This window comes from Capra hircus, chromosome 22 (assembly GCF_001704415.2).
Source record: "Capra hircus breed San Clemente chromosome 22, ASM170441v1, whole genome shotgun sequence".
In the NCBI taxonomy this organism is placed as follows: Eukaryota; Metazoa; Chordata; class Mammalia; order Artiodactyla; family Bovidae; genus Capra; species Capra hircus.
In genome coordinates, this window is record NC_030829.1 from 44,261,684 (window position 1) to 44,276,062 (window position 14,379).

Genomic DNA, 14,379 nt, shown 5'->3' on the forward strand with positions numbered 1-14,379 from the left:
GTCCAAAATTACAGTAAGTCTGAGTACCTTTCTTGGATTATGAAGCACCAAATAATAAAGCCGTAACCTGAATCATGTCAAAGGGAATGCAATGTCTGTGCTCAGTTGTTAGTCCGGCAGGGAGACTAGATGACTGATGACTGATTTGCTTCTGTCTCTCCACAAATCCTCTAGAAATTGTTCAGTGCCAAAAGAAAAAGTAAAAATGAAAAGACTTGTGTTTGTAAGGGAGGTGGCAGGAAGTTTCAATGGTTCAGTGGTAAAGAATCCACCTGCCAATGCAAGAGACTCAGGACACATGGGTTCTATCCCTGGGTGGGGAATATCCCCTAAAGAAGGGAATGGCAGCCCACTCCAGTATTCTTGCCTGGAAAATTCCATGGACAGAGGAGCCTGGTGGACTATAGTCCATGGGGGTCTCATAGATCCAGATACAACTGAGCACGCACATACATCCACACATGTTCCTGTGCATTCAGAATAATAGAGGGACCAAACAAGGGATAAAAAATGACACATAGGGGAGTGATGGGAATGTATTATGGTGTAACTTTGTAATTTTTCTTCATTTCTGTTGAGAGCCTTGATTAACAAACTAGAGCTCCTAGAGGCCTACAAGCAAGTAGAATTTCATTTACTTGCCGGAGACCGGAGTCAGAAGATAGACAAATTCGAGTCCTGCTCTGTCACTTATTGGAGCTATTCCGTCGAGCAAGACAGTTAAGCCACCATTGCTTCCTCTGCCAAACATGGCAATGTTTCTCTGGCAACTGCTGTGGAGATTAAAGGGTTTATAGTCTGGGAAGCACCAGACTATAAACCCAGGGTCGGGATGCATCTGTTTATTTTCAGCTCTATCCCCAGAAGCCCAACCTAGGGCCTGGTAGCAGATAGGGTCCCAAGAAATACTTGTTGAGAGAAAGCATGGTAAAATATCTGTATTATTATTCCTTTTCCTCAAGCTTACAGTCTTCCAAATTGAGTAGTGAGATGTGTTAAACCTTCTGAATTTCTACAACTTTCTTTTGCTCTCCTTTATTATAAAAGCATAAAATCAAAAACACTTTGAATTTTTTTTCACACATTTCACCACTATTCGCACTTTTGCAATATACCACTTGCTCTTGAGATTTTCTTTTTTTTTTTTTGCTTTGTGTAACTCATGTCCTTAGCACCATCCTCTTCTTAGAAAACTTCACCAGCCACCATGTGAAGTTAGTATAACCTTGTCTTTCTTCAGATGGAAACAGCATTGGTGTAAACGATCTTATACCTGGAACTCTACTGGTCACCCAGCTGATAATACAGGAGAATCACTCCCAATTGTTAAATCCTTTTTATTTCAACAAATCTTGGATTTGGCAAATGATGTTCATCTGTCTTCTCAAATGCAGTAAAAGGCATTGTGAATTTACATAAGGCATTTCAACGGCATTTGATAGACACACCCGAATTTATATTTTGGGAGTCTACATTTGCATATTATGAAGTTTGCTTAAAGCAAGATATACCAGTAAACACTTAATGTGGTAAACCCAAATCAGGTTATGTGAAATAACGATATTCTTGCCAGAAAAGAAAAGATCAGATAGCCACTTTGCCCTTGGCAGTCAAAACAGATTTCATAAACACCTATTGTGTTCCAGGCACTGTGTTCTAGGCACTGCGCCAGGCTCATTATGGTAAGCAAACCCAGACATTGCTCTTCAGCCCATGGAGCAGATTATACATAGGTTCTAGCGGGGGCGGGGTGGGGGGGCGAGAGAGAGAATTCCACAAATGAGGGAGTCATTACAAACTGAGGGAAGTGAAAGGTAAACAGCCTGAAAACAACAAGGTTCTGTGAAAGCACAGCGGGAACCAACCTCAAATGAGAGGAGGGTGATCAAGGAATTTTACACAAGGAAGTGAAGCTGCAGCCAAAAGAAGCTCAGGAGGAGCTCGTGAGGATGAGGGAGGAAGAGCACACCACACTGGGGAAGCAGTGTGTGCTGAGCCTGATCACGTGGCCAGGGGAGCCCAGCGAGGGGGCCAGATGGGGGAAGCACCCAGGAGCTTAGGGAACTGGAGTGGAGAGGAAAGTAGAAAAGGGTCAGGATTAGCAGGACTCTCTAAGCCCCAGGAAGAATTCTTATCTTTGTCCCTTGAGTAATGAGAACCTGCAGAAGCGTTTCTGGTTTGTCGATCTTGAACTGAAAAACAACATCATACAGTAAAACACACAACTTTCAAATGTAGAGTTCAACAAATATATATATTTATGTACTACCCTTGTAACTATCACCTAAATCAAGATGTAGAATATTATCATTGTTTCAAAAATTCTTTCATATCCCCTTTGACTCAGCACCTCCTCACACACCTCCCTGCTACAGACACATAAGGGAACCACTGTTCTGACTTTTATTATCATGGACTATTTTTGTCTTGCCCTTGAACTTCATGCGAATGGAATCATGCAGTATATACTCTTGTGTCTGACTTATTTTCACTTAACATCATGCCTGTGAGATTCATTCATGGTATTACATGTAACAGAAATCTTAGATGGGTTTGACTCAAATGACAAAAGTGGTGATCATTTTGTAATGTATAGAAATAGCGAATCACTATGTTGTACACCTGGAACTAACACAGTGTTGTAGGTCAATTGAAGTATATTCAATTAAAAAAAAATCTTAGAAATGAAACCAAAACAAACCTTAGTAACAGCTCTTGACTCCTGGGTTTAGTTGAGATGTGTGGTTACGAGTCAGCTGGGTAACTGAAGGGCTACTCACATGCAAGCTCATCCCTAAGCTTATTCTTATTTCTGAGGATTCCTTTTGTGCCTTCTCTTCTTTGCATGGACGTCTTTCCTCCCAGACATTAACCATGATGAACTTCAACCCAGTTTGTTGTCAGGGTCTTATACTTCCTTGGGACACTCCCAGGAAATACTTGCTCAGTGAGTAATATAAGTTCTTGGGGGGAAAGAAGATGACTCCGTGGAAGAGTTATTATTTTTGTAGCTCAAGCGTAAGGGGAAAGAATGGCAATTTCATGTCTTTAATGCATCTGAATAGGCAGTGGAGTTGTAGGCTTATAGCACTGACCTTATTCATAAAATGAACGAACTGAACTGATTTAATCTCCTTAAGGTTCTATGAGTTGGATTAGTGGTGGTTTTGTTGAATGGCCTTATTTTTCTTGTGGATTAAAAAAATTTTTATTTACCTTTTAATTGAATGATAATTGCTTTATAGAATTTTGTCGGTTGACTGGCCTTTATTATCTTTCCCTGCTGCTGATCAATGGAAGCTTTAAAAAAAAAAAAGGTCTCCTAAGTGTATGCTTGAAGCAGGTACTTGTGAGCATCAAATAGCATCTTTTACCTGGAAAAAAAACATGAAATTGTTTATAAATGTTAAACACTGCTATTACAATAAAATCTTTTAAGTGGCTTTGTTCACTTCAAAGGTATTGTTATTAATGCTTTTGTTTTTATGTGTGAATTCTGTAACTATAAAACTAGTTGATTTGATCAGCATCAGGGAGTTTCTAATTCCTCTGTTCTGAAACATAGGGATCCTTCTAGAATCTCTGTGTTGGCTTTCTGGATGATTTTTAAGATACTGCTGTTGCACTCTTGGTTGAAATATTGGGTAATAACAACAGCTTCCAGCATGATTTTCTCTATATATATATTTTTAATGTTTTAATTAAAAATTTATATTGAAATGTTTTTGATTTGCATTGTTATGTTAGTTTCTGGTGTATTGCAAAGTGATTCAGCTATATATATGTGTGTGTGTGTGTATATACATATATATGTATGTAATACACATACACTTTAGATTTCTTTTCCATGATAAATTATTATAAGATACTGAGTATAGTTCCCTGGCTATACAGTTGATCCTTGTTGATTATCTGTTTTATATAGTGTGAATATTTAAATCCCAAAGTCCTAATGTATTTCTCCCCTTCTCCCTTCTTTCAAAAATGTATTTTTTTTAGTTAAGTGGTGCATTTTTAAAAGCTGTTGATTTATTTGGCTGCACTGGGCCGGGTCTGTGTTGTAACCTGAGAGATCTTTTAGTTATGGCATTCATCTAATTCCCTGACCAGGGATGGAACCAGGGCCCCTGCATTGGGAGTGCGGAATCTTAGACACTGGACCACCAGGGAAGTCCCTCCTATTTTTAAAATGAAGAGTTGAACTGGATTTTTTTTTTTTTTCTGTTTTCAATGTAAAATGGCAATTGTGGTCCCTGCATATTTAGTTATATACTACCTCACCATTCTCTAGTTTAGTTCTGCGGTGGTGTTTTGTCTGTTACTGAGGGTAGGGGACAATGTAGATTTTATGTCTTTTAACCTTTGGTAGCTCTTGCTTCAGAACCTTATGTATTACTGGTATTACCCTTAACCCCCCAGCCCCATGGACATACTGGGTATCTATTGATATATGCATACGGCTTCCTGGTGGCGCAGATAGTAAAGAATCTGCGTGCAATGTGGGAGACCTGGGTTCAGTCCCTGGGTTGGGAAGATCCCTTGGAGAAGGAAATGGCACCCCACTCCAGTACTCTTGCCTAGAAAATCCCGTGGATGGAGGGGCCTGGTGGGCTATAGTCCACGGGGTCTCAAGGAGTCAGATACGACTGAGCGACTTCACATTAATGAATCAACAACAAAATTACCTTTTAGAGATCCTAACACCTGAGCTTCTGATCTCCTGCAGCCTCTACTATCAAGTAAAGCCTTTTCTTCCCAACTTTAAGGGTAACTTTTAACTTAAAATAACGTAGCATTTTTGTGTCAGCTTGGCCCTAGTATTTTTATCAGTATTATAAAATGTTTTTACATTAACTATTTACTAAGAGGAATAATTGTTTTATATTATACTCACTTTCCTATGATATACTGAGCTTATTCAAATAGGCTGGGCAAGTCATGAGCAGCTTTTCTTATAAGCTGTGAAACAGATATATTTATCACAGGACATTGGAATCCAATTTTGCTATTGTCCTTAGGAATGCTCTTTAAGTAGCAGCCACCGGCAAGGCCCAGGGTTTTATTATCATTAAACATTTAGTCAGTCAACACCTGGAGTTTGAGCATAGAGATATGGGTCCCAATCCTGATCCTACTGCTTGGAGATGGAGCAAAATGTCAATCCTCATTTCTCTATATATAAAATATGTAAAGATACCTCTAGAGCTGCTGTGAATATTAGATCTTAAGAGAAGCAGGCAGTGGGAGGGTTGTTCAAGAGGGAGGGGACATAAGTATACCTATGGCTGATTCATTTTTATGTACAGCAGAAACCAATAGAATATTGTAAAGTAATTATCCTCCAGTAAAAAGTTTTTTTTTTAAAAAAGAAGGCAAGGGCTAGTACTTTATTTAGAGTTAAATAGACCTGGCTTCAGATTCTCTTTATTAAAATTTGTTCTGTCTTGCAACATTTTATCTCTTATCTATATAGTTGATTTACAACTGTAGTAAATGAACTGTAGTTGATTTACAGATTCTTCTCTATAATAGGTTACAAGATATTGAATTCCATGTGCTATACAGTAAATACTTCTTGTTTATCTATTTGATATATATAGTGAAAGTGAAGTCGCTCAGTCGTGTCCGGGTCTTTGTGACCCCATGGACTGTAGCCTACCAGGCTCCTCCTTCCCTGGGATTCTCCAGGCAAGAGTACTGGAGTGGGTTGCCATTTCCTTCTCCAGGGGATCTTCCCGACCCAGGGATCGAACCCAGGTCTCCAGCATTACAGGCAGACGCTTTAAACCTCTGAGCTGCCAAGTGTGTTTCTATCAATCCTATACTCCTAACTGCAACACTTATTTTAAATTGTGCATAATAGCATCTTCCTAACATCTGTTGTGAGGATTTAATGTACATAGTATACATAAATCGCTAGGTACAGTGCCTAGCACATAGAAAGAATGTAAGAAATAATTTCTGTATTCACCATGGCCCAAATAGTTTCAACCTAACCAGCCAAAGCTATTTAAAAGGTCTTCTAAAACTTGACTGTCTAGTTGTTTTAAGGTAAAACGATCGCTTGCTGTATATCTTTTAACGTAGCTGCAAATGTTTATATTTTTCTTTAATATACACTAGCTATAGGAAAACTGAAACAGCAAAGGAAAATCTAAAAGCCGGCAGCCCTTCTCAAGCTCCCCAGAACCAAATCCTGTTAACATTAGGCTGTGAAGTCAAATCAAAGGACCAAGGAATTTACAGCTTGCTGGAGGCGTGCCACCGGTTCAAACCCTTATAGATAAAAATAGAGGGGTGGGTGGGAGTAATCTGTTGTAAAAATGTAAGATCCAGTGCGAATAACAGGTCACTTGAAGCGGGCCCCCTGGCTTTCAGGCTCTTATCGCTGCAGTCACTATCATATCACCACTTCAAGCCTTTATATATGCATGCAAATATTTCACAAAGCCGGAATCATCCCACAACCACTGCCTCTATTCGGTTCTGGCCGATGCAAGTCGTGCGCGGAGAAGAGAGGTAATCTTGCCCGGAAAGAGGCGACGCCTGCGTTCCCAGGACTTGGCACAGCACGCCTCCCTCGCCTGCAGCACTGGCCGAACGCGCTCCGGGATCTCGCAGCTCGCCATGAGACCCACCTAGCCCGCAGCCGGGAGCGGCGTCGAGGTACTCGTCGGGCGTTGCGGTTGCCCCTTTTGGCGGGCTCCGGCGCTCCGAGACTCCGCCCGCTGGCGCCGTCTATCCGCACCCGCGGAGGCGGGCGCCGCGTCTTCATTGGCGGAGCGCTCCGTGATGGCCCCGCCCCCTCCAGGCCCCGACGCCAGCACGTTGAGTGGCGGGGGCCGGCTGAAGAACTGCCCGAGCGAGGAGCGGCTCCCGGGGCCGGGAGGCACGGTTGGGGCGCCCGCTTTAGGGCCCCCGAGAGGCTGCTGGGCGGGGATAGCGGCCCGCGGCCACGGGGGGAAGGGGGTCGGTGGGCTGAGAGCAGCTTGGCGGCGAGGCCGGCCTGCCGCCCCTTCCCCCCACCCCCGTCGACCTTGTCGGCCGAAGCTTCCCGGAGCTCCTCACGCCGGCGAGATGGCGACTGCTGCGGAGGCGGAGGTCTCTCCGCCGACGGACGCGAACTGGGAAAGTGGCGGCGGCGGCGGAGACGACGAGATGAAGCAGACGCTTCCGGAGCTTGAGTCCTCCCCACAAAATGGCGGCGGCCTCAGCATCGCGGAGCCCGGCGGCGGCGCCGGGCCTGAGGAGACCGCGGCTTCCGAGGCCGCCCCGAGCCTCTGCCACGAGCAGCCTCAGGACTCCTCTGAGGCGGGCGCGGCTGCACTGCCCAAAGGCCCCGAAGAGCCCGAAAGACCCATTAGGAGGAGTTTTCAGATCCCCAGGAAGAGCAGAGAAAAGAAAGGTGGTGCTTCCCCTCTTTCCCAACCCCTCTTTCTCTCTCCCCTCCATCTTTTCATTAGAACCTCTCTGTCTCCTTCCCACACCCATCCGAGACACGTAAACACGCATGCAGCGCCAGCCGCCTCTCCCCTCAGCCTCGGCCGCCCAGCTGCTGCGCTTGGTGCGAGAGGAAAGCGGTGGAATCACGCTCCCTGCTCCCCCTCTCCCCGTGGAAGTTGGAAGTAGCTGTTTCGAAGCTTGTCCGTAAGGCTGCAGCTCCCAGAGAGGAAAGATGGTGCTCGGCGCCCCTCCTTCCCAGACCCTGAAGGCAGAGAAGCTGATGTGTCCTCCTCTAAAGATGCTTCTGAGACGTCTCAATGTGGAAATAACCCGTGGCCATGGATTCTGGGGCTTTCTCCAAGGCCATTGCATTGCGAGGACCACAAGTGCTTCTCCCTGTGGAAATTCTTCAGCTCTATGTCTACTTGAAATTTGATCGATGTCAGCGTCTTCCCTTGTTTAGAAATCTCCGTTAGATGTGATTCATGCACACTGCCTTTTTCCATCACACTTCATTTCCATGTAGTTTTTTTGTCCCCCGCCCTGTTTTTGAAGCGCTAGATAGAGCTCTTTTTAAATCCAAGCCTTAGTTTGTTTTTTGTTGTATCTGAAAAGATGGGGAAGGTAGGTTCTTGGTGCAGTAATTTCCCTATGAAAAAAACAGAGGTCTTTTGCCCAAGAGTCACCGACTTGATTTTGCAAATGAGAGAACTTCAGGAAAAAAATTTTTGAGAGATCCAGTCTGGTTCGTGGAACAAAAATGGGAAGTTACATTAACAACGTATTAACAGCATTACGTTTCTAAAATTTTATGCCATACTGTGACACCTTTCTCATCGAGGAAATTACCATTTTCTGTTTTTAGAATACAATTTTTGACCATCCAGTGATTTGGGGTGCTCTGCCTGGATTTAGTCAATTTAAAGCAGGGTTTTGTTTTGTTTTTTTTTTTCCTGTTTTAGTGCGTGGTTCCGTTTTTCAGATTTACTTTGAAAAGTAATAGGAATTTTCTTATTTGTAGGAAACGTTTTTTATTTGTAGCTTGAGTCTTGGTAAAGAGAATCTTGAATGAAGCATGTGCTTCCTCTCTGCACGTGCACAACCGCTACATTTGCACAACTGAAATTGATAGCCTTTTGTCAGTAAGATACGGACAAAAAAGTCAAGTTGTTAATTTCTGTTTGGATGAGAACGCCAAGGGAATTCTTGGTGTGAGAAACCAGGCTGAGAAAGATGAAGTTAAGTCCGCTAGCATGAGGACTGTTTCTAGAAATATCTTTTGAGTTAATGTAATAGATGTCAGGGTTCAAGAGGATTCTTTAAGGGTCAGGATCCATCAATTCTTTTGGTTTATTTAGTTAAGATGTATAGTCAATATGAGGAAAATTATATTTCAGCCTAAATTATAAATTGGTAGAGAATAGGTTAAGAGTAGATTTAGATGGGCTCTTGATTGTAACGTTGAAATAGCAGCTTGAACTTTTTCCTTTTTAAAATTTTTTTTACCTTGATAACAGTTTTGCAGTCCGTTTTCTAAAAAGTTTTAACCAAAACAAGGCATGATGTACCTCATTTTAACTTCTCATAGGACCAGAAAATTGGCCTAAAACCCCTGTTCTGTTTGAAATGTGGGATGGCACTAGGAACTTTTGGCTAGTGTGTGTATGGTTTTTTTTTAAGTATGTCTAGAGGTTGCTCTAAAATAGATGTCATTGGAACACACTAAAAGATATACTTGAGGAATTAAGAAGTATAAAACCTCATTTTCTCCCCAGAGTCTCATGCTCCCTTAGGGAAAATTGGTATTTTCCACTTTCACGTAGAGGCAGAGGCTGTTACCTTTCTCCTCTCTGGAAGGTTTTGGTAAGGAAAATATAACGTAAACTTTTTTCATGTTTAATGAAAATGAATAATTTTTAACTTATGTAAATAGTTTTACACTGAGCAGCAGCTGTTCAAATAGTGCAATAGAAATTTAAATAGAGCTTTTAAAACTTAAATAAGTTTTACCATCGTGGACTTCATCCTGCCCAAAGTGAAGGGAGTTAATACTTTGTGATGGAATTTCATAGAAAAATTCAGCTTTTCATTAAAAAAAAAACAGCTTTATCAGAAACAGTGCAGCAGGTTCTGCTAGTTTCCCACTTGAGACCCAAATAATACCCTCTTGGAAGACTTGAAAGGTAACACTTATGTATAGAATTTGGCTAGGTGTTCATGCTGGTCATCTGAGTCTTTTATAATGAATATGAGATACCTCTTTTTAAAAATTTTTTAAAAATATTTATCTGTTTGGCTGTGGCAGCTCTTAGTTGTAGCATGTGAACTCTTAGTTGCAGCATGTGGGATCTATTTCCCTGACCAGGAATCGAACCCAGGCCCCCAGCATTGGGAGCTTGTAGTTTTAGCCACTGGACCACCAGGGAAGTCCCTGTATACCTCTTCTTGAACTTTTCTGTATCAAGGATTCTGTTGCATTCGTATTTTAATATGGCAGGACTTTGCTTGTGACTGCTTTTCCAGTAAAAATAAAGATTAGGACTTGTATTCTTGGTAGCTTAAAGATAAACTTTTGTAAGTAGAACTTGCCTTTTCTCGGTCATCACAGTAGGAGAACATCCAAAATACTGCCATTCTAATTAAGTGATGATAATGCAAACACTTCATAGTGCTTGTAAGTTGTAGGCGCTGTTCTAAGCAGTTTATATGTGTTAATTAAATCTAAGTAATCCTATGTGGTAAGTGCTATTCCCATTTTACAGATGAGGAAAGTGAACTACTGAGGTAAATAACTTGCCCAAGGTCACACAGCTAGTTAAAGGTGGAGTTGGAGTTTGAACCTAGGCATAAAATACTTATTTCTTTTTCATTATAGAAAAATTATGGGTTTTTTTTCTAAAATTAACAACTGTTAAATTCAGTGATGTTTAGTATGTCTTCATCCTGGGAAATTTTCAGATTGACAAATTATGTTCATTATAAAATTAATACATGTAATCAGTACTGACAGATAAATGATCTGTTGACTAGAGTAAAATTTTACTCTATGATTATTTGTTAATTCTTTTTACTTACTGGACAGGCTACTCTCTGCGCTGTAAGGAGGCACTGTTACATTTTACCAAATTGTGGAATTGCATTTCCTCAGTGAGTGTTTCACTGTTGCCTTCTTTTACTCTAGAATCTAGTAGTGTAAGTCCTCAAAATCAGTAATTGACATAATTTTTCTGTTCAAAGTTCTTGGGAAGTGACGTAGTGATGATTGACTTTCTGGAAAATGTTTATTGGTTAGTGCTTTATGTAGGGAACAAGATTAGCTCCTCTCATGCACCTGCATCTCTTGCAGGTGCATCACAAACTGCATGATCTCATGCATTTGTGTCTATACTGGTCTAGTTTAGGAGAATTAATGACCAGTTCTTCTCCCAAATCCCCATCTTTTCCCACAAAATTTGAAATTATGTTTTTGAAGACTTTGGGATTAAGTGTCTTAAGGAAATTTGCATGATGTTTTTAAGTTTTATATGAATGGCTTGGTTCCAAGTACCATAGGTTTCCATAGGTAGAAGTAAATCCGAGCCGTAAAGTTTAGGCAGAATTCAGTCATCCACATAAAACATTTGATAGGAGCATACAAATTCTAAGTAATGGAGGTAAACTCTGACATATTCCCCAGTCCAAAAAGGTCAAGTTTCATGTTTCTTATCTCTAGAATTCTAGAATGTTCATTCTTAATTCTACAGTTAGTGTGTCAATTGTGATTTAGAGATGAATCATCCATTCCTGCAGTATTATGTCTGTAGTAATAGACTGGAGAAAAGTGACTTTTAAAATGTGAGGAACAAATGGATATTCATTGTATTTTAGTCATTAGTAGACATCAGAGATGCATTCAGAGAGAATTGCAGACCAATGTGATTGCCAGCCTACTCTTATTTCCTTTTCTTCCATGAATTACTGTAAGTTGAAATGTATATTTTATATTTTCCATTGGTATATTTTTGTAATATTGGTCCATCTTATTTTAAAATTTTAGCTTGTTTTTACACTTAGGTGTGTGTATATATCTATATATCTATATATTTTTTTTTAAATTCACATAATCTTAATACAAACACAAAGATTGGCATTGATACTAAATAATTTAATAAAAGTAGTTGAGGAAAAATGTTTCTTTGGCTGAGGAACAAAGCTAAATTTGACCTTAATTTTATGTCTGTTCAGTTAAATTTAACATTGAATTCTTAGTATGTTTAATATGTTTTGTATGTTGCAAGTAATATAAAATATTCTAGCTCTGATTTGATGGTACAATCAATTTCCTTATTTGACTTCTATATCTCCAAGTACCTTTCTAACTCTTGCCTTGAATCCCATAAAAACACATCTATAAAAGGGACTTCCCTGGTGATTCAGTGCCTAAGACACTGCATCCACTGCGGGGGGCACAGGTTCAATTCCTGGTTGGGAAGTTAAGATCCTGCGTGCCATGTGGTGTGGCCAGAAGGGAGGGGAAAAGACATGATGAAACACATTCATGATCTGTTTTGTCAGTAGAGGAAACCTTGTTAATATCAGAAGTCAACTCAGTAACTTATCTTTCTGATAACAGATTTGTTGGAAAGCCTACATATGAGCAAAATTATGTATTCCTTAATGTCTAGAAGAATTATGACTGCTGTTAGTTAACCTTTATAAACCAAAAAAAGGGTGTTAGTTATGGCTTTTGACCCTGTTACATGCATTAAATGAGAAAAATGTTAAGAAATAAGATTTAAAAGTAGACAAAAGAGAGTAGAAAGAACATGCTAGATATCAAATTCTTTTTTTCTTATAGCTAATATCCATATAGCTAATACAATTTCTTGATCTAAATAAATAATTCTGTTTTTCCAGCTCTTGGAATGATTGGTTTCACCTTTTATATACCCATTTACATCTTTTCTTTTACTTACAATTCAGGATACAGGTTTGCAGCTAGGGAGACTATTTTGAATTCCACCTACCCTATTCATATATTAACCTTGGGCCAAGTTAAGTGTTAGCTCAGTTTCATTTGTGAAATGGCCATATTGAACTTCATAGGGTGGTTTTGGTGATTAAATGATATAATGTATATGAAGCCATTAGTACATACTTGAAAAGGAATAATGAGCCGTTAATGATTAGACTCAAAAATTGTCAGAATCTGGAGAATATTATATGGGATACTGACTTCCTTATGTGAAATGGGTGATTAATATATAAAATGTTTCTCATTTGGGTAGTCATAGATTTATTATTGCCTCAGATGATGATACTATGACATCTATGTTTTCTTTAAAAGAATTTACAGGATGTGTTGATCATATACATGCCTCAGTGGTTATTAAGGACAAATAGACCACCAGGGAATGTTCTTTCAGAACATTTTATATTTCTGAACTACCATTACTAGCACATTGACTTGAAATCTTTAAAAATAGTTAACAGCAAAATTTTATTCTCCTAGAAAGTGATAATTGGGAATAAAAATTAGAAATTATAACTCTAGCCTAACTACAAAAGCCAGTTGAGATATTTGAAATACTTAGGATATAAGTATTTTTTGTTAGACCTAAAATCTTGCACCTTTTTCTATTTAAAAAAAAAAAATTCACAAGTGTTTTCACATTGGCAGACTATTTGAGTACATTTGAGGTGACTCTAGGACATTGCTTTGGAATGAAGCAAATGTTAAGTGCTTTTAAGAGAGTGATTTGAGAGTTAAATTTCTATATACATTTTTATGGTTTAACTGATATCTTTCGCTTTTGGTTAGATTGATGGTGGAAATAGTGTTGTAATATCTAACTAAAAAAATAATTTTATGTAGATTAGTAAAATATCATAGAAATTTAAAGCCACTTGATACTTCTTTTTGTCACATTTTTAGATACCTGAAGGCACTTGTTAGTTTAGAAACATAATCAATCATGTATAAAATCCATCTTTAAAAATCATGCTTGGGTTATTTTGGATGTGAAAGCCTGTAAAAACTACTCCACATGCTGTTTTCCCTCACAAGTTTTTTCAGTTTAGTTGGGGATAGACGCAAAGATAAAACATTTTCTCCTACAACATTCTGTAAAACGGATTTGAATTGAGAGAATGGATTTCTCGCCATTTTTTGAGATTTCATTGTGCTTTATAAATCACTGAATTGTTCAATTTGTGAGACCTAATTTACAATGACAACAATGATATTTTGGTAGTTTAGAACATATTTGTATTTAGTATAAGAAAAAATCTTGACAAATTTTTTTTTTTTTAACTCACTTCCTCATTCATTCAGCTTGGGGCCAGTGCCCCAAGTAAAGGGAATGAACAAGGCAGTTATAGTTCTTTCTCTCATGGAGCTTGCAATGAACAGATTATTGAGTATATCCATCTGCTATAAATTTGATTATAGGACAGTTTTGTATGTAATAGTTCTTTTTGAGTGTTGTCCCCCCCACCCCCCACCATTTACTTCTGGTGTCTTTGTTGCATTATTATAAGTAATGTTGATTTTATACCCACCCGTCACTTCTTTAGTGTGTAATTCTGAAGTACTAGGAATCGTTTGTTCTGCACACATTCTCTCATTGAAAGCTACTGCTTTTACAGAAACTTTTATAATATATACATTGTTTGGTAAATGAATGGATATATCCTTTGATGTTATGTCCTTTAAGGCTTAATAAGTGAAGAGAATACAGTAGAAACAGCTACTCTTTAGTACAAGTGGAACACTGTTTCCAGTAGTGGCCTAAAGGTATTTTGATTGACATTTATTGGTTCTTTATACGTAGTACCTTGAAAGAAATTAAGGTTACATCATATAACATCTGTGAATAACAATGAAAGTGGTTATTTTGGGTTTTGGGAAAATGTATATATATATATATGTACACTTGATGTTTGAAGTTTATAAGT

At 39.1% G+C, this 14,379-nt stretch overlaps 1 protein-coding gene across 4 annotated transcripts in view; it reads left to right on the top strand.

Annotated features, from left to right (window-relative positions):
- FAM208A (family with sequence similarity 208 member A) overlaps nucleotides 6,691-14,379 on the top strand; it is a 52,147-nt gene continuing 44,458 nt past the window's right edge. For all 4 annotated transcript variants that reach the window (XM_013973573.2, XM_005695833.3, XM_005695832.3 and 1 more), the window contains exon 1: nucleotides 6,691-7,405. In XM_013973573.2, coding sequence (XP_013829027.2) covers nucleotides 6,793-7,405 — 613 coding nt within the window. In that variant the 5' untranslated portion in view covers nucleotides 6,691-6,792. The remainder of the gene's footprint in view (nucleotides 7,406-14,379) is intronic.